We start from the raw sequence: 26,421 nt of genomic DNA on the forward strand, positions 1-26,421 counted from the left end.
GTTTGCAGAATAGCACGTGTGCTCTTGACTGAGTGCCAGCCACCCGGCCCTTTTTAACCCTTTGCTTTACTTCTGTCCCCTGCTGTCTTTTTAGTAAACTTTTTAAATTTTACCAGGAAACGGAACCTCGTTTTTCACAGTTTCCATTTCCGTTTTTTATATTTATTTCACCTTCCCGTTTCCCTGCCCCCACCGCAGGCCTGGGCCCGGCGCTGCCATGGCAACGGGTCACGTGTCTGACGGGAGTCACGTGCAGGGCGGGTCACGTGCGGGACGGGTGTCACGTGCGGGGCGCTCACGTGAGGCGGGCGCGATGGCGGAGGAGCAGCGGGCGCTGCTGGGCGCCGATGGCGGCGATGGCTCCCCCGGCTCCCCGGGCCCTCCCCGCGCCCTGCCCGCCGCCTGCGACCCCCGCCGCCTCCCGCACCGCCTGCTCGTCCTGGCCCTCATGTGCTTCCTGGGATTCGGTGCGGGACGGGCCCGTGTGGGGGGGGTTGGGGTGCGGCGGCCGGGACAGAGCCCTGAGGCGTCTCCTTCTCCCCGCAGGCAGCTACTTCTGCTACGACAACCCGGCCGCTCTGCAGACGCAGGTCCAGAGGGTGAGTCGCTGTCAGGGCGCCTTGAAAAACACGGAGAGTGACCTTCTGTGTGGGCATGGGCTGACGGGGCAGCGGGGAAGGGCTTCCCGCTGGCAAAGGGGAGATGGGATCTGGGATCTGAGCAGGAATCGTTCCCTGGCAGGGCGGGCAGGCCCTGGCACGGCAGTGCCCAGAGCAGCTGTGGTGCCCCTGGAGCCCTGGCAGTGCCCAGAGCAGCTGTGGTGCCCCTGGAGCCCTGGCAGTGCCCAGAGCAGCTGTGGCTGTCCCAGAGCCCTGGCAGTGCCCAGAGCAGCTGTGGTGCCCCAGATCCCTGGCAGTGCCCAGAGCAGCTGTGGCTGTCCCAGAGCCCTGGCAGTGCCCAGAGCAGCTGTGGTGCCCCAGATCCCTGGCAGTGCCCAGAGCAGCTGTGGCTGTTCCAGATCCCTGGCAGTGCCCAGAGCAGCTGTGGCTGTCCCAGAGCCCTGGCAGTGCCCAGAGCAGCTGTGGCTGTCCCAGAGCCCTGGCAGTGCCCAGAGCAGCTGTGGTGCCCCTGGGTCCCTGGCAGTGCCCAGAGCAGCTGTGGTGCCCCTGGAGCCCTGGCAGTGCCCAAGGCTGTTTGAAGTGATAGTGGAAGGTGTCCCTGGGAACAAAACAAATCCTTTCTCCCCAGCCCCTCTGGGAATTCTGTGGATTACAGAAATGCTGTTTCTGCTTGGCTCTGCCTGAGTGCTCACTCTGTCCCTGCAGCTAGCTCAGCAGTAATGTTTTCCCCATGCCCCTGTGCTGTGCAGGACATGAAGGTGAACACAGCCCAGTTCATGGCACTCTATGCCTGGTACTCGTGGCCCAACGTGGTGCTGTGCTTCTTTGGAGGCTTCCTGATAGACAGAGTGTTTGGGATCCGGTGAGTGCAGCCTTTGTGTCTCTTGTGTGCAAGGAATCCTGAGCTAAAGCTGCAGGTGAGGCTTAGACTTTATCATAGAAAGCTTTTCAAGGTTATAATAAACCTCTTCAATATTTTTCCCCACTCCATTTAAGATTTTTTAACAATATAGGTGAGCTTCCTTTCCTTTCTAACTTTAATAAATTTGTTTCCAAACCAGCACCTTGTCCTACCTGTTCTCTATGGGAATTGTTGAGCTGCACAATTTTTGACACAAACCTTTTAACTGCCCATCCAGCTCCCCTTGTTTCCCTGCTGCAGGTCTGAAATAGAGTTTTGTAGGGGGACAAAAAGGACTCTGGTGGTGCATGAAGTGATTTTATTCTCTTTGCAGGTTGGGCACTGTAATATTCAGCATCTTTGTGTGTGCTGGGCAGGTGAGTGCAAGGGAGGGAGCAAAGGATGGGCTGGGCCTGCAGTTTGTGTTTCACTGTAGAGAACTGGAATGGGAGAAGCCTGGGCTGGGCTGGGAAGGGGAGCCTTGGAATGTGGCTGGAGTTGTGGGAAGGATCCACGTGTTTGTGTGTTTGATGTGAAATTGGTTGAGGATGACACAGTGCCAGGTGGGCCAGGCTGGAGGTGATGAACAGCAGAGGGAGCAAAACCCAAAATGAGCAGGAAATGGATGTGGGATGGGAAAATCAATTTTGTTTCTGTTTTCAGACAGCTCTGCTTTGTTCCATGCCTGAAATGCACAATGACCATTTTCCTTTGCTGCTGTGCAGGTGGTTTTTGCTCTGGGAGCACTGTTCAACACCTTCTGGCTGATGGAAGTGGGCAGGTTCATATTTGGGTGAGTCTGGAAGGGCAGATTTGTGCTCTTGGAGGTAAGGCCATCTAGAAAACTACAAAAACCAACCCTAGAAAGCTCTCCTAGAAAAGAGCTGCCACAGGGAGCCAAAACTGGGGCATTCTGAGACCTCTGAAGCTGAGGAATGCAGGATCTCCAGTTCTTTCCCAGTGTAACTTAGTCAGAAAACCAAAACTAGGACTCTGCAGGTGTTGCTGAATCAAAACCTCTGGAGTTGTTCTTCAATCACTGCACTTCCATTTTGCTTTCTGTTGCCCCGTGTGCACGGAGATGCAGTAAAGGAGGCTGTGCACAGGCAGGTTTCCCTGGAATCCTGTCTGGCCAGGCCCCTGTGCTGTGCCTGCTGCAGGGGGATGCTGTGTTTGGTTTTGCAGGATTGGGGGCGAGTCCCTGGCCGTGGCCCAGAACACCTATGCAGTCAGCTGGTTCAAGGGCAAGGAGCTCAACCTGGTGTTTGGACTGCAGCTCAGCATGGCCAGGATTGTGAGTGGGCACATAGACAGGGCTCTGCTGCTCCTTTGGGGGGTTTAACCACTGCAGGTGTTTCCCTGCTGGGGCTGGGGATGTTCACCAGGGCTGGCAGCCATGGATCCTGCTCTGGGGCTGGGGGATGTTCACCAGTGCTGGCAGCCATGGATCCTGCTCTGGGGCTGGGGGATGTTCACCAGTGCTGGCAGCCATGGATCCTGCTCTGGCGCTGGGGATGTTCACCAGTGCTGGCAGCCATGGATCCTGCTCTGGGGCTGGGGGATGTTCACCAGTGCTGGCAGCCATGGATCCTGCTCTGGGGCTGGGGATGTTCACCAGTGCTGGCAGCCATGGATCCTGCTCTGGGGCTGGGGATGTTCACCAGTGCTGGCAGCCATGGATCCTGCTCTGGGGCTGGGGATGTTCACCAGGGCTGGCAGCCATGGATCCTGCTCTGGGGCTGGGGGATGTTCACCAGTGGTGGCAGCCATGGATCCTGCTCTGGGGCTGGGGATGTTCACCAGGGCTGGCAGCCATGGATCCTGCTCTGGGGCTGGGGATGTTCACCAGGGCTGGCAGCCATGGATCCTGCTCTGGGGCTGGGGATGTTCACCAGTGCTGGCAGCCATGGATCCTGCTCTGGGGCAGAAGGAGGGGAAAGGGGCTTTTTCCTGCTCCTGTCAGCTGGGGATCCTGTTTGTTCAAATCCATTGAATTCAGCTCAGTTTGTGAGCTCGTGCATGTGGGTTTGGGCATTTCTCATCACTGGACCCTTCCAGGCTTGTATAAATTCCAGTTTGTGATGTTGTGTCCTTGGTGCAGGGATTGATTTGTTACCAGCCCAGCAGGGAATCCCTGGGATCCTTTCCCTGCTGTCCCCTGGGTAGCATTTTAATAGTGAACACTCCTGGGGAATCCCTGGAGCTGGGAGGTGCTGGGTTCTTCACATGGCTCTGTTGTGCCTAGGGGAGCACAGTGAACATGAATATTATGGGATGGATCTACTCCAGAGTGCAGCATCTCCTGGGCTACGCTGGTCCCAGCACCCTCGGGCTTGCTCTGCTCATAGGTCAGTGATGTTCTGGTTGGTGTGCTACTGATTTATTACTCTCTAAAAAGCATTTATTAATCCCTTTAGAGCATTCATTGGCCCCTTAAAAGCAGCACAACTCTGAGCTTAGGAGGAGGAATTCCAACACCTTTTGTATCATACTCTCATTTTCTCTCAGGTTACTGCAGCTTCTGAAATGCTGTGGCGCTTTTGGGCTTGCCAAATTCAAGTTTGTGTCTTGTGGAGATGAAATATTTCACATCCTCTGAGCAAAGGACAGGCTTGAAAAATTTTCTGAGGAGTGTCAAAGCTTGCCTGTGGTTATCTGATTGTAAAAGGAGAATTTGATCAATTCTGGGGTGTGTTCCCTTCCCTCAGAGCCACGGGCTTGGAGATTTTGGTGTTGGGAATGAGGCCAGGTTTGTTTCTGTTCCTGCAAGGGGCAGATGAGGAGCTGAGGGTGATGATTTAAATAAAATAAATCCATGGCCATGTCTGTGCTCCAAGGCAGGTGTGTGCCATGTCAGGGGTCAGTTCTACACCTGAACCTCTGAGCTGTGCAGCCCTTGAGCCTTGCAGCTGGTGCAGACTTGGTGTACCTGACATGTCCAGCAAAAACTGCTCCAGTTGGGCTGGAAACCCAAATGACTGCTCGAGTTGTCAGCTGACCTTGTGGTGTTGCCTTCTTCAGGTGGGGTCACCTGTCTCTTCTCCCTGAGCTGTGCTCTGATCCTGGCTTACCTGGACAGGAGAGCAGAGAGGCTGCTGTGTAAAGAGCAGGGGAGAACAGGTGAGTGCTGGGGCTGACCCTTCCATGCCCCCTGCACCAGGCAGGTTTGCATTTCAGGTAATTCTGTGCCTGCTGCTTCACTCTCTCACACCTCCAATCATAATTCTAGCTCATTTTTACATGGAGTTTTGGTTTTAAACACCAGCTCAGCAGGCAGATGCTCTGCCACCTGCTTTATTTATAAAAACAAAAAGTTTGCACCAGTTTGTGCCACTGGATCTGTGTTTCCTTGAGTTGATTTCCTCTGGCAGGGGTGCAGAGCCATGCAGCTCCTCCCTGTCAGTGTGTGCTGGGTTGAGTATTCCATGTAGGACAACTCAGGCCAATTGAAAATAAACTGAATTTCAGATCCAGGGGAATCCCAGCTGGGTTTGGGGGTGGAAGGGACCTTTCCTCTCCAGCCAGGGTGTGCTTTGGGAGGGATTTGGGATCATCTGGGTGTTCTCCAGGGGGGATGAATCCCAGGTTTGCTCATCCTGACTGATGCCATGCTGTGCCTCCCCCTGTGCAGGAGAAGTGATCAAGCTGACAGATGTGAAGGATTTCTCCCTGTCCTTGTGGCTCATCTTTGTCATCTGTGTCTGTTACTATGCTGCAGTTTTCCCTTTCATTGGCCTTGGGAAGTAAGTGCCACTCACTCCTCCAGCCATTCCCTTGGAATCTGGGCAAGCTTGTAACCAAAATGCTTAAAACCTTCCCATTCTCTGGGAATGATGAACTCAGGGGCATGAGGAATGTTTGATTTCCTGATTAAAACTGGATGCAGCTTTAAAACATGGGGTGGAATTTGGGGTCCTGTAGGATCCCTTCCATATTTACAACCCAGTACCTCAATTTTCGGGTTAAATGTTGGTTATGGACTTTTTATGTGTTCCCCAAAGTGTAATTTGGATGATCCTTAAAATCTGTGCAGTCTGCTAACAAGCTCCTAAATTAATTATAAAGGAGAATCTGGGATATTTATGTCAAAGCTCTATTTAATTATTTTGTAAATAAGATTCTCATGTTTTTGTCTAACTTAATTTTGATTTCACGTCCTTCAAGTCTGCATTTTCCTAAATATTTTTTTTCCTTCCTTCAGGGTTTTCTTTATTGAAAAATTCCAATTTTCCCCTCAAGAAGCCAGTGCAATCAACAGGTACATTGTGGTTGATTTAATAAGGAACACTGCCAGGGTTTAGGGTGAATTTCTGGGCTCTGGGCAGGTGGGAAGAGATTTGGGATCTCCTGGGAGCTGCATTTAAGTGCAGAAATAATTTCACATGACCCAAGGAATAACTGGGAAATGTGGATGTGTTTTTTATTAAAAACAGATGGTCATACTGGAAAGAAAAAGCTCCGGAGGGTTTTATCTTAGTATTTAGTGATTCTTTTCTGAGTGATAAAAGCAGTTTAATAACAGCACTAAAGGAACACAGTTTGGGTAGTTTGAGGGTGAATTTGTGACGTGGCCAAAGCCCAAAGCAGTAAAACCCCACCAGGAAACACTGGCTGGGCTCTGAGTCTGTCACTGTTGGGTGCTGAGCACTTCCAGGACCTTAAACCCTTTGGGAATTCTAAATTACTGGGATTTTTTGGGGGGTGCTGGTTTTCATCTGGCCTTGGAATTCCCAGAGGGCTCTGGGGGTGTTAAATCTTGGGTTTCCCTCTCCTGCAGCATCGTGTACATCATCTCAGCCCCCATGTCCCCAGTGTTTGGCCTGCTGGTGGATAAAGTTGGCAAGAACATCATCTGGGTGCTGTGTGCTGTGGTCACCACTCTGGCCTCACACATCATGCTGGCCTTCACCTTCTGGAACCCCTGGATAGCCATGGTAACTCAGTCCTCAGCAGAAATCAAACATCAAATATTTATTTCTGGGCTTTAGGTCTAAATAGAAATAAAATAGCAAATATTTATTTCATAAATGTAAAATAAGCAATGGGATTGGCACTGCATTATTCTGTGACTTGTGAGGTACAAAAGATTCCTCACTCCATTTCTAATGCCAGGTGCTCACTTTTCCCCTAAAAATTGTTCTTTTAGTTTATTTCTGAAGTTTTTTACTATTACTCAAACTGCTCACTTTTCTCCTAAAAAACTGTTCTTTTAGTACATTTTTGAATTAGTGTTTGGATTACTATTACTCAAACAGCCTCTGATGTGCTGGATGGAGCCTCAGTAAAAATCTGCAATATTGAGGGCAGATTTCCCGACATGTTTGTTTGGGGCTGAGGATTATGGAGCTCATCAGTGGGGCAGGGATTAAAAGCTTTGGTTTTCAGGCATGTTTCCAGTGAGGTGCAGCTCTGGGTGCTCATTCAGGCCCTTTAATTTCAGTCACCAGTGTTAATTTTGGGGCTCACCCCTGGGAGGAGTTCCAGGTGTGGGGATTTATTTCGACTTGTATTGCACAGAGCTTTTCTTGAGCTCCTTTTGGGAGGAAGGGAGGGAGGGAGGGGAATGTGTTGATTTGTTGGAGGTGGCCCTGCTGTGACCTGGGTGCTGTCCCTGTGTCCCCAGTGCCTGCTGGGCGTGGCCTATTCCCTGCTGGCCTGTGCCCTGTGGCCCATGGTGGCCTTTGTTGTCCCCGAGCACCAGCTGGGAACTGCCTATGGCTTGTGAGTACCCATGGCCTGGGGGGATGCAGGGCTGGGCCCCTCCAGCCTGGAGAGGAGGAGCAGCTTTGGGGACACCTGGAGGGACAGGACACAGGGGATGGCTCCCACTGCCAGGGGCAGGGATGGATGGGAGAGGGGGAACTGGGAGCCTGCAGGAGAGCTGGGCTGGGACAAGGAGCTGGAGTGCCAGGACAAGGGGGAATGGTTCAGACTCAAGGAGAGATTGAGATGGGACATGGGGAAGGAATTGTTCCCTGGGAGGGTGGGGAGGAGCTGAGATGGAATTCCCAGAGCCTGGATCCCTGGCAGTGTCCCAGGCCAGGCTGGGACAGGTGTCCCTGCCCGTGGGACAGGGGGAGCTTTAAGGTCCCTTCCATCCCAAGGCATCCCCTGATCCCTGACACTCTGGAACCACTGACTCTGAGCAGATCCATCCCTGCTGGCTCCAGCTCCTCCAGGCTGGGAGCAGGAGTTCCTGGCTGCTCTGGGATGGGTTTGGGACAGGAGCTGCTGCAAAGCCCAGCCCTGGCTTCCCCATGTCCCAGCAAATGGGGTCTGTGCAGCTCTCAAGGGCTCAGTGCCACTGAGGAGCTTTTCCTGAGCAAATGAAAATCCATTTTCCTGAGCAAAGAAATCCCTGCTGTTCCTGCTCTGTCCCAGCATGCAGTCCATCCAGAACCTGGGCCTGGCAGTGATTGCCATAGCAGCTGGCATGATCCTGGACACCAGGGGATACCTGTTCCTGGAGGTCTTCTTCAGTGCCTGTGTTTGCTGTGAGTCTGGAACACGCTGGGAGTGGGCTCAGGGAGCTTCCCTGGGCTCTCTGGCTTCTTATTTCCTGGAGAACAGAAACCATTCCCCTTCTAGAGCTGTCAGCTGGGGCAGAGGTGGGAGGAACTGACAGCCAGTCAAGTGCTTGGGGTTTCCTTGAAGCGTGGAGAAGTTTCAGTGTTTAAAATATTGAGTGAAAGTAGACAAATAATGCTTTTAAATTGTAAATTATAAGTTTAAAATTAAAATCCTTTCTGAATTACCACGTGCTGTGAGCACAGGGAGATGTGCAAAAGCAGAAAACTCCTCTGAGTCAGAGCCACCCTGAAGGTCTTGGCTGTGGGTTAAACCTGTTCACTTATTGTCAGCTAAAGCTGTCCCTTTCCTTTTGCAGTGTCCCTGCTGGCTGTGGTCATGCTGTACTTTGTGAATCACCTCACAGGTGAGGCTGTGCAGCTTCTCCTTACCCCAGGTTCTGCTCCTGTAAAATCATTCTTCTGCTTTCTCAGTGCCCTGAGAGCTCCCAAAGCACCAAACCCCAGTTTTAAAGGTCTCAGTGCCCCTTGCTGCTCTTACAGGTGGTGATCTCAACTGGTCTGCAAGGAAAAGGGCAAAACTGCAAAAAGCAGCTGCTTCTGAGTAAGTACAGAGCCAGCAAATGTCAGTGCCTTGGGCAGGGTTTGTCCTGAAGGGATTAAGCAGATCATTTCTCCAGTCTCATTTCTGGTGGATTTATTTTCTTACCTTCAGTCTGTTTCAGGATTTCATGTCCTGCCTCTGTGAGTCAATGTTTGAGGCAACATCATCCAGGTGTCCTTTCCTGGCACTGTTCCACTGAAATGTGGCACAAAATGGGGTGGTTTGAGCCTAAATCACAGCACTGATGGGATCTGGGATGTGCCAGCCCAGTGTTGTCACCCCTGTGTAACAATTCCAGGGCTCTGTGGAGTTTGGGATGTGCCATCCCAGTGTTGTCACCCCTGTGTGACAATCCAGGGGCTCTGTGGAGTTTGGGATGTGCCATCCCAGTGTTGTCACCCCTGTGTAACAATTCCAGGGCTCTGTGGAGTTTGGGATGTGCCAGCCCAGTGTTGTCACCCCTGTGTAACAGTTCAGGGCTCTGTGGGATCTGGGATGTCCCATCTCAGCATTGTCACCCCTGTGTAACAATCCAGGGGCTCTGTGGAGTTTGGGATGTCCCAGCCCAGTGTTGTCACCCCTGTGTAACGATTCCAGGGCTCTGTGGGATCTGGGATGTCCCATCTCAGCATTGTCACCCCTGTGTAACAATTCCAGGAGCTCTGTGGAGTTTGGGATGTGCCATCCCAGTGTTGTCACCCCTGTGTGACAATCCAGGAGCTCTGTGGAGTTTGGGATGTGCCATCCCAGTGTTGTCACCCCTGTGTAACAATTCCAGGGCTCTGTGGAGTTTGGGATGTCCCAGCCCAGTGTTGTCACCCCTGTGTAACAATTCCAGGAGCTCTGTGGAGTTTGGGATGTCCCATCCCAGTGTTGTCACCCCTGTGTAACAATTCCAGGAGCTCTGTGGAGTTTGGGATGTCCCAGCCCAGTGTTGTCACCCCTGTGTGACAGTTCAGGGGCTCTGTGGGATCTGGGATGTGCCAGCCCAGTGTTGTCACCCCTGTGTGACAATCCAGGGGCTCTGTGGAGTTTGGGATGTGCCATCCCAGTGTTGTCACCCCTGTGTAACAATTCCAGGGCTCTGTGGAGTTTGGGATGTCCCATCCCAGTGTTGTCACCCCTGTGTAACAATCCAGGGGCTCTGTGGAGTTTGGGATGTCCCATCCCAGTGTTGTCACCCCTGTGTGACAATCCAGGGGCTCTGTGGGATCTGGGATGTGCCATCCCAGTGTTGTCACCCCTGTGTGACAATCCAGGGGCTCTGTGGGTCGTGGGCTGCCCCAGGCCAGGGTTTGCAGTAATTGTTGTCCCCCTGTTTCTTTCAGAAAGGAAAGTTGAGTAGCCAAGCCCCTGCCAGGAGGGAGCTCCAGCCCCTCCCCAGCTGCCAGCAGCAGAGTTGAGGTTGCTCTGTAGCTCTCTGGAAGATCCACTCACCCTGGGGGTTCCAGCTCTGCCCCAGCTCCTGCTTGGTTTTAACAATGCCAAAATCCTTTTGCTGCTGGGCTGAGGGCCTGCCTGAGCTCTGCTCCCCACAGGCCCCTGGAGTAAAGCTGAGCTCAGACCCCTGTGCTCTCAGGGGGAGCTTTCTGAGCAAAAAGGAATTTTGTGTTCTCACCAGAGCTCCCAACTCTCACTGCTGCTGCTTCTGTCACTGTCTTAATGCAAAATCCACTTTTGACATGTATTTACAGCGTTGGGTCGTGTCCTTTCCACACAATGCAAAAAGAGCCACAGATGCTCAAAGGGACTTTTTGTTTTGTAGATTTCTGAACTCTGAGACTGCTGAGCAGTCTTTTATTGCCTTCTGGATTCTCTTTGTATTGTAATGTTTATTTTAAGGATGAAAGTTTGTTTAATGGATAGAAAAGTTGTTACAGAATTCCCTGAGCACGTTGTAATCTGGGAAAAACCAAAAGGTTTCTCTTTCTACTGAAATCTTGGAATGAAATAAAAGGAACCTGCAGAAATCAGCCTCTCTCTTTCTTTGCACTGAATTATTGATCCCTGCACATCTCAGGGTCGTTCACCTGCTAGCCCAGAACATTCCCCAGCTATTAAAATAACAATATTAAATAATATCCCAGGAATTCCCTGCTTGGCAGGTTTTCCCTCAGGGCAAACACCTTTTTGCCACTTTTCTTTTGCAGAGCAGAAGAGCAGCAGAGGCTCAGAAGGCAGAATGAAGATGATTTGGCAAAATTGCTGCCAAAGGCTGATGCCTTTAGTTTAAGGAATAAATACCTGTCCAAGCTTGGAGCTCAGGTATCACTGACAGGGGTTCACAGACAATTCAAAACCTGACTAATCAGGGGTTTATTTAAAGAATGTGGCTGGTTTTAACAGCCAGCAGCTCCTCCTTGAGTGAGATTCCTGGGATTTGTTCTCAGAAGGAAATCTCTCAAGGATTCAAACTAATGAAGGAAAGGGATCAAAGGCTGGCCCACCTCAGAAGCTGAGGAATGTCTTAATTTTATTTTTTTGCAGCTCCCAGCTCATTACTCCTCCTGTTTCTCAACCCTGGCCCACAGAAGTGTGCTGAAATAGCAGCCTGGCCCTGTGGAAAAGCAGGAATGCTCTGAATTTCCTGGGACACAGAGCCCAGCACCAGCAGACGCTCCGTGCTTTGCTGCCAGCCTAGATCCTAGATTTAAATATTGCCTCAAACTCCTCCTGCTGGGCAGTGCAGAGATCCTGATGGGGAAGTGGCTCTGGTGGAACCTCTGAGCAGCTGCTCCAGCCTCCTGTCTCAAATACTCCGTGAGTAGCTGAGGCAGGGCCAGGATTGGAGCTCTGGGTGAGAAGTGGGAAAATATCAATCCTTAAACTGCTGGGATGGGCCTGGATGGAGGTGGGGATTGCCAGCCTCTCCTCTTGGACACCTTCACTGCTCTGGTTTGTTTTCCTGAGAGAAGGAGGTGAGCAAAGGCTCCCAAGTGAGTATTTCAGAGGAATCTCCAATTCCAGAAGTGCAAAAAGTGTTCACCTTGGAGTTTGCCCCAGGTCAGGAACAGCAATAACCTCTCCAATCCTGAATAATGGGAAAACTGATTTATTTTTAAGAGTTTGTGACTGAAAACTATAAAAAGAGTTAAAGCAAGAACTGAGTTTTGCTTCCAGAGGGAAAAGCCGTGGATTCCATGGTGGAACTCATCATTTTCCCATCATTTCAGTGAGAATTCCATTTAATTCATTTCTCCTTGCTGAACAGGGAGTTCCCAGAGCTCCTGCAGAGTGCCCTTTGCTTTGGTTTAGTTACTCCTCGAGGTAATTGGATCCATTATCCCTGAAGTGAGCAGATCTTGCTGTGCAGGGCAGGTTTGTGGAGCCCCAGGAATGGGGAATTTCCTGGGATGGCTCCAGGGAATCCCCCTGTGCCACAAAAAGCTCAGGAGCCTTTGCCGTGTGTTTGGCTGCAGAGAGAGGAGTCTGGTAGGATAAAAATGCTGCATTTGATGTAGAATATTTTAATTTAATATTTTTAATTTAAGCAGAGCTCACAGTCTTAAAGTTGATTTTAAGAAAGACTTTGCAGTGGAGACTTGTTTGATGTCCCTGGAAAACTCATTTTCCTGGAGGCCCTTTTGGGTGAAAGCTGTGGATTCTGAGGGAAAGCAGAGCAGCACTGGGAGCTCCCTGAGCTGTGCTGGTTTTTACTGGTCCTTGCTGGCTCCTCAGAACCAGCACCCAGGGCTTGCCTGGGTGCTTTCCCTTGGACTGGTGAATTTTGGGTGTTTTTAAATAAAACCTGTGGTTTTTGCTTGCTGAGGTTCTGTTGTTGCCTTTGGGGGTTGTTGGGGCAGAGAATTTGGGGGAAGTTTCTCTTGGAGGATCCAGAGGTGAACCTGCCCCCACTGCTGGGTTGTTGATTTTTTCCTTGAGGAGGGAGAGATTTAAATTGAATTTTGCTCTTCTGCTTCCCTTGAGCCCTGGCACGTTCTGGTGGGAGGGAGAAGCTCCTCTGCTCTTCCCTCCAGGCTGGCATTTCCAGCCCTGCTGTTCCTGTTCCAGTTTCACTTCTGAATTCCCTGCACCCTGCAGGATCCTGCCCCAGTCCTGGGCACAGATTCCCCTGCCAGCTGCAGCCCCTCTGGCTGAGGGTGGGAAGGGCTTTGACCCTCAGCGGGCACTGATGGACACATTTATTGAAAATATCCCAAAATCGGCTTTTATTGGGCCAGTTTGTCAGGATCTGCCGGTGGCCGAGGAGCCCTTGGCAGGAGGGGCAGGGGACGGAGCCGGGCACGGCTGGGAAGGGAGATTTATCCCAGATTTATCCCAGGAATTCTCCTCTTCCAGGCATCTCTCACTAGAGGTCAGCAGCGCCCCGTGCTGCTCGGGATGTTGGGAAATGGGGAAATTGGGATAAAACCTCCCGGGCTGCGGCTGCTGGGGTTGGTTTGGTGCCCGATTGGCTCGGGGTGCCCATCCCTGGCACTGCCCAGGGTCTGGTTCTCCCTGGGATGGTGGAAGGGGTCCCTGCCCATGGCTGGGTGGATTTTGAGGTCTCTCCAGCCCAAACCAGTCTGGGATTCCATGGGATAGAGTCCAGTCCTCGGGAAAAGCACCTCGATCCCTCTCTGCTCCGGGACTGAATTCATTTCCAAGGTGGGTGAAGTCTTGGTGCTCCCTGCTGGGTTTTACCAGGGGAAGTTCAGGTGGACACCAGCAGGAATTTCCCCATGGAAAGGGAGCTCAGGGCTTGGCAGGGCTGCCCAGGGAGGTTTGGAGTGCCCATCCCTGGGGGTGTCCCAGGAATTCCTGGAGGTGTCCCCAGTGCTCGGGGCTGGGATCAGTCACAGCTGGGGCTCCTTGGGCTGGGAGGGCTTTTCCAGCCTCAGGGCTCCTGGGATTCTGGGGTGACTCCACGTGTTCCTGGGGAGCTTTTGGTGGGTGAGCTTTGTCTGATCCAGCTGGGCCTGACCTTTGGAAGGAAAATTCCTCATTTCTTTGGGATTTGGGGCTGAACCTCTCTGTTCTTCAAGCCAAAGGTGGAGCCTCCAGGGAACAGAAGGGAAAAAATTCCTGCCCTGTCCCCCCTGCCCAAGCTGCTCCTCCTGGGATTTGGATTTTGCAGCTGTGGCTCTGTGAACTCGGGGCTGCTCCTCAAATGATCCCAATCAACATTAGCCCTTAATTAAGGGAGTTGTTAAGGAGTTTACAAAGCTCTGTGTGTGTGGGCACAGCTGGGAATGGCAGCATTGAGCCCTGCTGGAGCTGGCACATCCCTGCTGGCAGCTGGAAGGGGATGGAATATTTGATCATCAAATAAGTTTGATCTAATCGATCAAATAAAGGCCAGGGAAGGAGCAGCCTCCTGGCAGCTGGGGAGAAATGCTCATCTGGGGCTGGGCAAACCCAGAGGGACATCTCAGGTGTCCCCTCAATCCTGATGGGAATCTCCTTCAACTCCAGACTCCAGGACTTCGTTAAAAATCCAACTTAATTCCCAGAATGTCTGCAGGTAAGCATTGCATGGATTTCTGATTTTATTTGATATTTTTAGATAAGAATTTTGGGGTTGATTTTACAGTGTAGCAGTAGGAATAAATCAGCTTGGATTTGTTGGCCCAGAGGAGGTTTTTGGTGTCCCTCATTGCCCATCCTGCATTCCAGACCCCCATGAAGATGAAATCCAGAGCAAACCTTCCCAATCTACAGAAAAGGCATTGCCTGCAAGAGCTCCCTAAAGCAATCCCCAGGGTTTTAGATTAAAGAAACCCCTGCAAGCGTTTGCAGTGAGACTGGAGGTGCATCCCAGCTCAGAGAGGTGTCAGGAATGAGGGAGGGCTGGAGGGGAGAGGTGGCACTCCAGGCTCCATGGAAATCCAGCAGCTCCTCGTGTGCACAGATGGATTTCCCTGCCTGTGGACTCTGCCATGAATTCAGTGATGGAGGTGGACTGGCTGCAGTGCCTGTGGGATTTCAGAGCTGACTCCAGGGAAAATCTCTCCCTGCACTGCTGGAGTTTGGAGCTCTGGGCTTTGTTCTGCTGCAGGGGAAGCAAATCCAGCCCTCTGGCAATGGCTCTGAGTGGGGAATGAGCTGCTGGGGCACTCCCTGGAATGTTCTGGGATGTTGGGGGCAGAGGGAGGCTGCAGAGGGAGCTCCTCCTGTCCCAGAGTGTCCTGGGCTTGGCTTGGAGCAGGGAGAGCCCCTGAGGCAGGGCTGGGTGGATGCTGGGCAGGAATTCCCCAAGGCTGCCCCTGGATCCCTGGCAGTGCCCAAGGCCGTGGCAGGGCACTGGGACAGTGGGAGGTGTCCCTGCCATGGCACTGGATGGGCTTTGAGGTCCCTGCAAACCATTCCAGGATTCTGGCACTTCCATAGTGCCCCACCATCCATTTTTGTGCCATTTCTATTCCCATTATTGTTTGGAGGGTGTCAGATGAAGGGCACAATCCACAGACTCACATTTTTCCCTTTGCACAGGATAATTTTCCCTTCTCCTTTCCTGCACTTCCTGCTCTCCCTTTCCCAGGCTGCTGCTCTCAAGGGTTCCTTGATGAGCTTAACCCAATTAGTGCCCTCAGGAGCAGAGCCTGATTACCCTGCACATCCTTTGGTATCCATCACTGGAACATTCCTAACAGAGTTAGCCATTGGCCTCCCAGTGACCCAGAGGGAGTCAGGAGCACATCCCCTGCCCAGCACTGCCAGGGAGGTTCCACATTCCCAAAGTGGGGCTTTTCTGGGGGATCAGTCTGTGGTTTTGGGGGAGAAAGCACAGTTTGGATTCCATGCAGTTCCAGAGCTTCTGCTGGGATCCCTGAGGTTTTTTATGGACACACAGAGATTGCCCAGAGCAGCTCCCCTTGAGGGGCTGCAGGAATGAGGAGCTCAGAGGCATTCCCAGGAATGAATCAGGAGCTCAGAGGCATTCCCAGGAATGAATCAGGAGCTCAGAGGCATTCCCAGGAATGAATCAGGAGCTCAGAGGCATTCCCAGGGCTGCAGGGCTCAAGGGCAGCAGCTCAGGTGCCTCCATCTCTTTTCCTGCCTGGGATCAAATTTGGTTTTCCACCTTCAGTGGGAAATGCTCTTCCCCAGGAGCGCCTTGCAGGAGGGATCTGATGCTCCAGAGGGTGCAGGTTCCAGCCCTGAGCCAGGCTGGTGTCCAGAGGAAAATGAGAATTCCAGCTCCTCCTTCAGCAGCTGCTTGGGCTGGGGATGCATTGATGGCAGCCTGGCATCACCAGCTATTGCTGGCTCCCTCTGCTTTCTCTTTCCTGGCAGCCTCCCCTGCTCCAAGCAGCATTCCCAGCCCCCCAAATTCCCTGCTGGGGGCTGAACCTGGGGCCAGCTGCAGCTCTGTGGGATCCCCCACCCTTCTGCAGGGTCACTTTTGGGATGTCCCAGCCCAGAAGCTCCTGGTGCCCTCTGGGCTGCCCAGAGCAGCTGCTGCTCCCCTGCCCTTGGGGCTGCTTTTGCCATCACAAACCTCTTCCCCAGCTCTTTTCTGTCTGAAATAAGGAATGGATCCCAGGGACTGGTGCTGGGGGATGTTCCAGTCAGTATTTATTGTGAGAGTCGCTGGGGGGGGGGGCTGATTGGAGCAGGTTTTCTGCTCAGGCTGCAGAACAGGGCAATAAAAACCAGAGATTGATGGTTAGGAGCAGATTAAATGGGCACCAGAGTTAGAAATGACAGCCCAGCCCGAGCTGGGATTGGCCACCAGAGATGCTCCAAGTGCCAGGGGTGTTTAATGAGCTCGTTTATTTGCAGCCTCCAACTGCAGCCACTTGGGGAGTTGATTGAAAATGTGTTTGAAATAACAGTGGGGCCAGGAGGGCTGGGCATGGCTGGGTCAAACAGCCCGGGGGGAAAAGCAGGAGCTGGAAACAGAAATTTGGATTTCCAGAGGAGTCTGAGGGCTTGGGGAGCTTGAGGGATTTATCCTGGGGTTCTCCACTGCTGGAGTTTGTTTCCTTCTGGTTTTTGGTCATTTCAGTGCAAACACGAGGCCTCAGCGTGTCCAGTGCCAGAAGAATTGGCTGTGGTGAAATATTCCAGGGGGAAAAGCAGGAGCTGGAAGCAGAGATTTGGATGTCCAGGGCAGTCTGAGAGCTTGAGGGGCAGGAGGGGCTCTGCCCCTGGGCTTTCCACTGCTGGAATTCCTGGTTTTTTTTGGTTATTTCACTGTAAACACGAGGCCCTAATCTGCCAGGAGTCAGAAATGTTGGAGTGGGTTTGGTGAAACATTCCAGGGGGAAAAGCAGGAGGTGGAAGCAGAGATTTGGATGTCCAGGGCAGTGTGAGGGATCCATGCTGAGGTTCTGCCCTGCTGGAGCTTTGGTTTCCCCAGGGTTTGGGTGTTTCCCTGCAGCAGGGGCAGGTGCTCTGGGGTGTGCCTGGCACGCTGGGCTCTGCTGGCTCACCTGGTTATCCATGGCAATTCCATTCCCAGGGGGTGTGGAGGGAGCTCAGCAGCACAACCCGAGCCTGGAGGAGCTCATGGAGCCCTGTGGGACTGCTTGGATAACATTTAAAGGTTGTTTTTACCCTGTTGGGAGGCTGCCCCAGTGACTCCAGAGCTTCCCCCTCTGCCCATGAAAGGAGAGGGATGGAGAGCTCTGCAAATGCAGGAGAAGGGAATGTCCTGGTGGAGTTTGCTCCCAGCTGGAATCCAAAAGCACAAAGTTCACAGCAGAGACTGATGGCAGCAGCTCTGGGGTCATTCTGCTGGATTGTTCCTGAGCTCCAGAGCTGGAAACTCAGGGAAGGGCTGGAATCTGGGCTGCTCTTAGAGGAGACTGAATTCCATTTCCTGATTGCTGAGGGGGGTTTGTAATCGGGGCAGGAGCTGAGCTCTGGACTCAGCTCAGTGCCAGCTGTGGCACCAGAAGCTCCCCTAGTGTCCCTGTCCCCGGGCCATCCTTTGTTCCAGGATCATTTGTTTCACTCCAAAGAGCCCCTTTTCCCCTCCTTTTCCCTCCTTTTTTCCTCCTCCATTAAAAATTGCTCTTTTTTCCTCGTGGCTGCATCTCCCCTGGGGGATCTGATGGAACCCTTCAGTCCAGGGGCTCTGGGGCTCAGAGCAGCATTATTGCAAGTGGTGTTTAAAAAATGACATTATTGAAAGGGATCTCATTTCAGGTGCTGTTACTTGGGGGATACTTTTTGAAGTGATATTTAAGGTGATATTGTTTAAGGTGGTATTTTTTCAGAGTGGCTTTTTTTTTGGAGTTGATATTTTTTTTGGAATGACTTTTTTTGGAGTGATATTTTTGTGGAGGGATTTTTTTTTTGGAGTGATATTATTTAAGGGGATATTATTGAAAGTGATATCATTTGAGGTGGTATTATTGAAGGTGATTTTTTTGAAGTGATAATATTTGAAGTGGTGTTATTTAAAGGGCTGTTATTTAAAGTGATATTATTTAAGGTTCTGTTATTTAAGGTTCTGTTATTTAGTGATATTATTTAAGGTGCTGTTATTTGCAGTAGCTGTGGATGGACTCCCAGCCCCTGGTGCAGTAAAATGGAATAATGGCAGCTGCAGCTTTGAACAAAAATGTGGGGTTTTCCTGAAGAAATGAGGTGAAGTCTTTGACACAGGGCAGAGCTGGAGGAGTTTTTTCCCCTGGAAAACCTGAGGAATGGCTGAGGAGGAGCCATTCCCACCTGGGAAACTGAGGCAGGAGGAGGCTCATGGGGGGCAGGAATTCTGTGGCTGCCAAACCCCTGCAGGTGTCCAGGGCTGGATGGGGAAGGTGTCCCTGCTCAGGGGATGGGATGGGATGGGATGGGCTCTGAGATCCCAAACCATTCCATGATTCCTCTCTGCTGGAAAAAAAAAAAAAAGGAATTAGTGTGGCCTGAAGCCTGGGCTGGGGTTGCTCCCTCTGGGGATGGGAATGCTGCTCCTGCAGCTTCCTGGGAGCTCTGGGAGAGCAGCCCCCTGCTCACATCCAAGGGAAATAAAGCACCAGAATGATCCCAATAAATTACAATAATTGTGCCTGGCAGCATGAGGTAATTTAAAATGGATTAATCTAACAAGGCTTAAGGAGGAATAAATAATAAACATCTCCAAGCAGTGGGACCCCTGCTCTCCTTCATCCTGCCTGGATATTAATTACTGCTCATAAAGTGCTGCAAAAATCAGTCTGGGAGGAGAAGGAAGGGGGATTCAGCCCAAGGAATGGGGCAGAGCCAGGGGAACATTCCCAGCCCCCACGAGCAGTGGGAATGTGCTGCCTCCATCCCTGGGGTGGGGCTGGGCTCAGGGGGCTCAGCTTGGGCTCTGTCCCTCAGTTCCAGGAGCTGGGATTCCCCAGTGTCCCCATGGATAAAGGAAGGAGCACAGCTGGTGCTGGCACCTCCTCATCCATGGAGCTGAGCCCCGGGGCAGAGGGAATCTTGCTGAGCTGGGGCAGGAGGGGAGGCAGCCCCAGGGCTGGGACTGTGCTTCTCCCGTGCCTGGCCCCGGGCTTGGCTCTCACCCTCTCTGTGCCGGGCATTCCGTGCTGTCCGAGGACAAAGCAGGGCTGGCAGCATCCCCATTCCCCCATCCATCCCCATTTCCCCCATTTCCATTTCCCCCATTCCCCCATCCTTCCATTTCCCCCATCCATCCCCATTTCCCCCATCCATCCCATTTCCCCATCCATCCCATTCCCCATCATCCCCATTCCCCCATCCATCCCCATTCCCCCATCCTCCCCATTCCCCCATCCATCCCCATTCCCCCATCCATTCCCATTTCCCCATCCATCCCCATTTCCCCCATCCATCCCCATTTCCCCCATCCATCCCCATTTCCCCCATCCATCCCCATTTCCCCCATCCATCCCCATTTCCCCCATCCCCATTTCCCCCATTCCCCCATCCATCCCCATTCCCATCCCCATTCCCGGTGTCCCAGCAGGGATGGCAGCTCTGGGCCAGCTCAGTCCCCGGTTCAGGGATGTGTCCCCCCCTCCCAGGCGGGGCTGCCCCCGCTGCTCCCTCCGCGCTGTTCCTGCCCCCGGGCTGGGATTCCTGCCCTGGAATCAGCTCGGGATCTCCTTTGGGAGCTCTGGCTGGTGCCCAGGGCTGGGCTGGGATCTCCATGGTAACGGGCAGGGAATGTCGCACCTGGAATTTCCATCCTGCTGCAGATCTCGGGGCTGGCTGAGATTTGTTTTCATCTCTGCCCAGGCTCCTCTGGGGGTGGGTCCGGCTGGGATGGGCGGGAGCGGCCTGGGATGCTCTGGGAATGTTGGGGTTCCTGTTGGGGTTCCTGTGTGCCAGCAGGAGCAGGGTCCTGCCTCCCCCCGGCTGATGGACGGGAACCCCGGGATTGAGAGTGGGACTGTCCCGGGGGATGTGCAGTGCACTGGGGTGGGGTTCTCTGGGGTTTGGGGAGGGATTCCTGGCTGGGCTGGGATTTGGGGAAGGATTCCTGGCTGGGGTTTTGTGGGATTTGGGGAGGGATTCCTGGCTGGGCTGGGGTTTGGGGATGAGATTCCTGGCTGGGGTTCTGTGGGATTTGGGAAGGGATTCCTGGCTGGGCTGGGGTTTGGGAAGGGATTCCTGGCTGGGCTGGGGTTCCCAGCACAGCTGGAGCTGCCCAAGGCCGGGCTGGGGCAGCAGGGGCAGGGCTGTGTCCCTGCAGGGCTGGAGCAGCTCCAGGGTCCCTCCCAGTCCCTCCCAGTCCAAACCAGTCTGGGATGGGGATCCTGGGCTGGGTGGGGGTTGCACCCCGCAGGTCTCTGCTCTCTCGTGTCACTCTCCTGAGTATCCTCAGTAATTAATTAGTTAATTAGCCTGATTTGGTGTCAGACAGAGACTCCTGGGGGTTTTGTGTAGAATGGGTGAATTTTTCTTTACAGAGTTGATTTTTGTATGGTTTTGGAAGGTACTGAGTGTGACTTTAATTAATTAGTAAATGAGTGAGACTCAGCTGATTGCCTGGTAAGGACCAAGGTGTGTTTATCTCATTTTTCTCTTTTTAGACAGTTTACATCTTTTTGTCTCTGGGGGTGTTTTGCACAGGTGGAATTTTCTTTGTAGGTGTGAGCTGGTTTTTCACAGAAATAGATTGTTATGTCAGCTGATTCTTATAATTTTTTTTTTTATGAGAACTGAACAGGTTAACTCAGAACTTGAGTTAACTGTGTTTTATAAAGTTTTATCTGTGTTTTATAAAGTTTTTAACTGTATTTTTGCTTCCATGTAGCAGTTTAGGTACCAGGGTTTGAAGAGCAGCTTCTCCTGCTCCTCTCAAGCCCCAGTCTGGAAAATATCACTGTTGAAAATGTGGAGATTTCCACCAGATATTTTTTAAACAAAAATACAGCAGTGCCATTAATGTACAATTCTAACAGCAGAGTTTGATCCTGGCAGATGTTGAAGAAGGAAAACCAGGAGGGAAGTGTTCACCCAGGGAGCAGCTGAGCTTTAAGGTTTGAGTGCTGGTTTTGTTTGCAGATGCATCATTATTGTTCAGAGGTTCTATTAATATTCACAGTATTATTAACATTAAATATTAATAATTAATCTATATTATAAAACTTATACATTTAATTAAAAATATTAAAATTTAAAATGCTGATATTAATAGATATAATGTTGTTTCTTTGTTTCCAGCCTCGTGTGCTGCCCACTCAGAGTTCCTCTGTTTGGAGTTCTGTCCCTGTGTCAGTAAGAAAGAAACCAACCCAAAGTTTTATTGTTGCAATAAAATTTCCTTTGTTGGACACAGGCTGGGTGTGCTGTGGTGCTTCTGTGACTCCTGGGAAAAAACATTCCAGGGTTTCAGGCTCCTGGGAATTCAGGTCATTTCAGCTGTGCAGGCTGATTTTGGGGCTGGTTTGGAACTGTTTGGGCAATTCTCTGTTAAATTCCAGATCATAGCCTGGGTGCTGTCAGGGAAAGGGTAAAAGTAATGAAAAATATTCTGAGGGAATCATGGAATAAAGGCTCAGATCCACCAGGGATGAGAAGGAACCAGCCAGGAAGGGAATCTGAGGGAGTCTGAGGGAATAATCTGCAGGGTTTGAGAGTTCTTGCACAGCAACCCTAGGAATATATTTTATAAAATTATATTTATATCTAAAATATATTATATTTATATAATAGAAATATACATAATAGAAATAGGTATTTTATATAACATAATATAATATATAAAACTATATATTTAATTATCTATGTATATACACATACATACATACATATACATATATATATATATATAAAAGCTATCTTTATACATAACCACCCCATTCTGGAATTCCATAATTTATCTCTCTCCCACTCCTAGAGTAGAATTCTTGGCATTTGTTATTTATTTTGATGGGGATGAGGAATGGTTGACCTGTGTTGAGTCCATGAGTAATGCACAGCTCTGTGTTCAGTGATCAATAACTGATCAGGAATTGCCAATTCACTGATGGCAGCCACCAAAGGAACCCCAAGTGACTGAAGTGTGGGCAGTGGTCCCCAGTGCCACCGGGGTGGGACAGGGGAGAGGCCCTGACACCCTGCCAGGCTCTGCCACCTGGAACTGGCCCTGGTGTCCCTGGGGCTGTCCCTGGTGTCCCCAGGGCTCTGGAGCTGCCACCCCCAGCACTGCAGGGCCTGCCAAGGGAGCAGAGCCCAACAGGGACACAGAGCAGCCCCAGGACCTTGGGGGGACACTTGGGGACAGCCAGGGGACCCCCAGAGAGCCCCAGCTGGGGCACTGGGGACAGGGGGAGGAGGGAGGGAGCGTGGAGTGCCCAAGGAGCCCCTGTGGGGTCAGAGCAGGGACACTGAGAGTGAGGAGTGAGGAGCTCACGGGGATGCTCGGGGTCACTCTGGGGCCACTGGGGTCATGTCTGGGTCACTCAAGGTCATTTGGGTCATTTAAAGGTCATTCAAGGTCATTTTGGGGTCACTTTAAGTCATTGGGGTCATTCAAGGTCATTTTGAGGTTACTTGAGGTCATTGGGGTCATTTGAGGTCATTTTTAGATTTTGAGATTTTTCAGTTCCCGACTGGGGTTACTTTAGGTCATTTCAAGGGCATTTTGGGGTCATTTTGGGGTCACTTTAGGTCATTGGGGTCATTTCAAGGTCATGCAAGGTAATTTTGGGGTTACTTGAGGTCATTGGGGTCATTTGAGGTCATTTTTAGATTTTGAGATTTTTCAGTTCCCGACTGGGGTTACTTTAGGTCATTTCAAGGTCATTTTGGGGTCACTTTAGGTCATTGGGGTCATTTCAAGGTCATTCAAGGTCATTTTGAGGTTACTTGAGGTCATTGGGGTCATTTGAGGTCATTTTAGATTTTGAGATTTTTCAGTTCCGAACTGGGATTACTTTAGGTCATTTCAAGGGCATTTTGGGGTCATTTTGAGGTCACTTGAGGTCATTGGGGTCATCTCAAGGTCATGCAAGGTCATTTTGGGGTTACTTGAGGTCATTGGGGTCATTTGAGGTCATTTCTGGGTTTTGAGTTTTTCTGAGTCTCTGACCAAGGTGACTTGAGGACATTTTGGGGTCACTTGATGTCCTCTGAGTCCCCAGTAACTGACCCAGGCTCAGAGCTTGACTTTGGAGGTAATTTCATCTTTTTAGAAGTGCTGGTGCAGAAATTGGGGTGGGGCTGCCTGGAGACCCTTTGGAATCCAGGGGGATCCACAGGGATCTGCCAGGGCAGGAGCTGAGCTCCTTCTGGGGTGGGAATGGGGAATGGGAATGGGGAATGGGGAAGGGGGAATGGGGAATGGGGAATGGGGAATGAGGAAATGGGGATGGGGAATGGGGAATGGGGGGAAGGGGGAATGGGGAATGGGAATGGGGAATGGGGAATGGGGAATGGGGAATGGGGACATGGGGAAGGGGGAATGGGGAAGGAATGGGGAATGGGGAATGGGGAATGGGGAATGGGGAATGGGAATGGGGAATGGGGAATGGGGAAGGGGGAATGGGAAATGGGGATGGGAAAGGGGAATGGGAAATGGGAATGGGGAATGGGGAAGGGAATGGGACGGAAGGGGAATGGGAATGGGGAAGGGGAATGGGGAATGGGGCAATGGGCGAATGGGGAATGGGGAAGGGGAATGGGGAATGGGAATGGGGAGGGAGGAATGGGAAATGGGGAATGGGGACTGGGGAATGGGGAATGGGGAATGGGGAATGGGGAATGGGGAATGGGGAATGGGGAATGGGGGAATGGGGGAATGGGGAATGGGGAATGGGATGGGGGACTGGGGAATGGGGAATGGGGAATGGTGGGGAATGGGGATGGGGAATGGGGGGGAATGGGAATGGGGAATGGGGAATGGGGGAATGGGGAAGGGGAATGGGGAAGGAGGAATGGGGAAATGGGAAATGGGGAATGGGGAATGGGAACTGGGAAATGGGGAATGGGGAATGGGAAGGAATGGGAAGGGGAATGGGGAATGGGGAATGGGGAATGGGGAATGGGAATGGGGAATGAAAATGGGGAATGGGGAATGGGGAATGGGGAATGGGGAATGGGGAATGGGAAATGGGGAATGGGGAATGGGGAATGAAAATGGGGAATGGGGAATGGGGAATGGGGAATGGGGAATGGGGAATTGGGAATGGGGAATGGGGAATGGGTTCCTGTCCCAGCTCCAGGGACCCCAGCAGGGCTGGCAGCCCCAGCTGGGTGTGGGGATCCATCCTGGGCTGGCAGCTGCACGTCTGGGTCTGCTCCTTGTGTCTCCTACATGGGGGAAAATGGGAAAAATAACGGGGGAAAGGGGAGGGAAATAATGGAGAAAAATAATGGGAAAAAATAATGGGGGGGGGGGAGAATAATGAGGGGAAAATATGGAGGGAAAAATAAGAGGGGAAAAATATTAAGGGGGAAAATAATAAAGGGGGAAAATATTAAAGGGGCAGAAATAATGGGAGGAAAATGGGGAGAAAATAAAATAATGGGGAAAATAGGGGGGGGAACTAATGGGGGAAATAATAAGGGGGGAAATAAGGGGAAAATAATGGGGAAAAATAATAATGGGGGAAATGGGTGGAAAAAATGGGGGGAGAAAATGGGGGAGAAATGGGGAGAAGAAATAATGGGGACAATGGGGGAAAACTGGGGAAATGGGGGAGGGAAATAATAAGGGGAGAAAATAATGGGGAAAAAATGGAATAAAATAATGGGGGGAAGATAATAAGGGGGAAAATATGGGGGAAATAATAAGGGGGGGACATAAGGGGCAAAAATAAGGGGGGGAATAATGGGGAGAAAAAATAGGGGAAGAAATAAGGGGGGAAATAAGGGGGGAAAATAAGGGGGGAAAATAAGGGGGGAAAATAAGGGGGGAAAATAAGGGGGGAAAATAAGGGGGGAAAATAAGGGGGCAAATGGACAGAAATGGGGGAAAACTGGGGGGAAAGGGGGATGAAAAGGGGGGGAAGGGGGTAAAAAAGAGAGGGAAATTTGGGACAAAAATGGGGGGAAAATGGGGGCAAAAATGGGAGGAAAGGAGGGGAAAGAAAGGGAAAGGAAAAGCGAGGGGAAGGGGAGAGAAAGGGGGGAGGTGGAAAAAAAGGGGGGAGAGAAAAAGGGGTGTGTGGGGGGATTTCTCCAGCCCTGTTTAAATGCAACTCTCGCTCTGCCAGCAGCCAGCCAGGGATTTCTGCTCCTCACGGATCCCCCTCCTGGCCCAGCCTTTGGGGTGAATCCCTTGGTCCTGGTTTGAAGGACAGCAGTCAGCCAGGAGGGCAGGAACCCTCCTGGAATGGGAAATCCCAGGAAAATCCCCTGCTCTGCAGGCTGTAACTGGGAAATTATGGGATTGGCAGGCAAAAACTCTTTACTAGAATGAGGAAAACAAGGAAAACAATCCCAATAACAATCCCCAAACCTTTTCCCACCCTTCAGGCCATTCCCCCTTGGCTGTAGCTGTGGGAACAGTGGGATGGCTGGGTGGGGTTTGGGTTAAAGTGGAACAAAAACCCCAAAGCAGCAGCAGGAAACACCTGCAGGAGGGAGAAGGTGGAGGAGAGAGGGGTTTTGGGGGGTTTCCTGGGCTCTCACCTGTCCTGTGTGATGTCCTGGGGTGGCAGTGGGGAGAGGGGTCAGGGATTGGGGTCCCAGGTGTTCCCTAAAGCACCGAGCACAGGGATTGGGGTCCTGTGTTCCCCTGAGCAGAGGGATTGGGGTCAGGGATTGGGGTCCCAGGTGTTCCCTAAAGCCCTGAGCACAGGGTGAGGCTGCCCCCAGAGAGGAGTCAGGGATTGGGGTCTCAGGTTTCCCCTAAAACACCAGGACTGGGGTCAGGGATTGGGGTCCTGGATCTTCCCTAAAGCACCGAGCAGAGGGTCAGGGTCCCTCTGGAGAGAGGGATCAGGGATTGGGGTCCTGAGTTTCCCTGAGCACAGGGATTGGGGTCAGGGATTGGGGTCCTGGATTTTCCCTAAAGCACCAAACTGAGGGTCAGGGTCCCTCTGGAGAGAAGAGGGATCAGGGATTGGGGTCCTAAGTTTCCCTGAGCACAGGGATTGGGATCAAGGATTGGGATCAGGGATTGGGGTCCCAGGGTTTTGAAGAGACCCCAGTTCCTGGAGCACAGACTCACCCACAGCAGGAGGAGCAGGGAAGGACAGAACTCTGGTGGCAGGGAATTGTCCCCACAGCAGCAGCAGCCGGGCCCCAAACCCATCCCTGTCCCCTCCCTGGTCCCCAGGGGACCAAGGGCAGCCCTGAGCCCAGCCAAGCCCCCAGACCCCTGCACTTCCCTGGAAACGCCCCAGGCACCGAGCTCAGCCCCAGATAAAAAAACCAACAAATCCTCATCCCCACCCCAAGAAAAAAAACCCA

The 26,421-nt window shown here is 51.8% G+C and overlaps 1 protein-coding gene across 16 annotated transcripts; it reads left to right on the forward strand.

Moving 5' to 3' along the window:
- The first annotated feature begins 261 nt into the window (after window positions 1–261).
- On the forward strand, window positions 262–21,342 carry MFSD1 (major facilitator superfamily domain containing 1). 16 transcript variants are annotated; one of them, XR_007778236.1, is made up of 18 exons: window positions 547–599; window positions 1,370–1,482; window positions 1,856–1,898; window positions 2,247–2,314; window positions 2,707–2,815; window positions 3,767–3,869; window positions 4,543–4,641; window positions 5,153–5,264; window positions 5,723–5,779; window positions 6,299–6,455; window positions 7,145–7,242; window positions 7,903–8,015; window positions 8,408–8,455; window positions 8,592–8,652; window positions 10,803–10,917; window positions 11,140–11,588; window positions 20,964–21,041; window positions 21,226–21,342. XR_007778236.1 is itself a non-coding variant. In XM_030227293.2 (17 exons), the coding sequence occupies exons 1-17, from the start codon at window positions 314–316 to the stop codon at window positions 11,197–11,199; spliced, it is 1,563 nt and encodes a 520-aa protein (XP_030083153.2). In that variant the 5' UTR covers window positions 301–313; the 3' UTR covers window positions 11,200–12,417. The 16 variants fall into 16 exon arrangements, 9 of the variants coding, with proteins under 9 accessions (XP_050833929.1, XP_050833931.1, XP_050833932.1 ...); XR_007778237.1 differs by having other exon boundaries at window positions 11,140–11,412; window positions 20,967–21,041; XR_007778238.1 differs by having other exon boundaries at window positions 11,140–11,412; window positions 20,983–21,041.
- Window positions 21,343–26,421: the final 5,079 nt, after the last annotated feature.

Source organism: Serinus canaria, chromosome 9, assembly GCF_022539315.1.
Source record: "Serinus canaria isolate serCan28SL12 chromosome 9, serCan2020, whole genome shotgun sequence".
NCBI lineage: Eukaryota > Metazoa > Chordata > Aves > Passeriformes > Fringillidae > Serinus > Serinus canaria.

Coding starts and splice junctions, on each gene's coding strand:
- MFSD1 (XM_050977972.1), top strand. CDS start 348: ATGGCGGCGATGGCTCCCCCGGCTCCCCGGGCCCTCCCCGCGCCCTGC. Junction 2,315..2,706: donor GTGGGCAGGTTCATATTTGG/GTGAGTCTGGAA, acceptor TTGGTTTTGCAG/GATTGGGGGCGAGTCCCTGG. Junction 2,816..3,766: donor AGCTCAGCATGGCCAGGATT/GTGAGTGGGCAC, acceptor TGTTGTGCCTAG/GGGAGCACAGTGAACATGAA.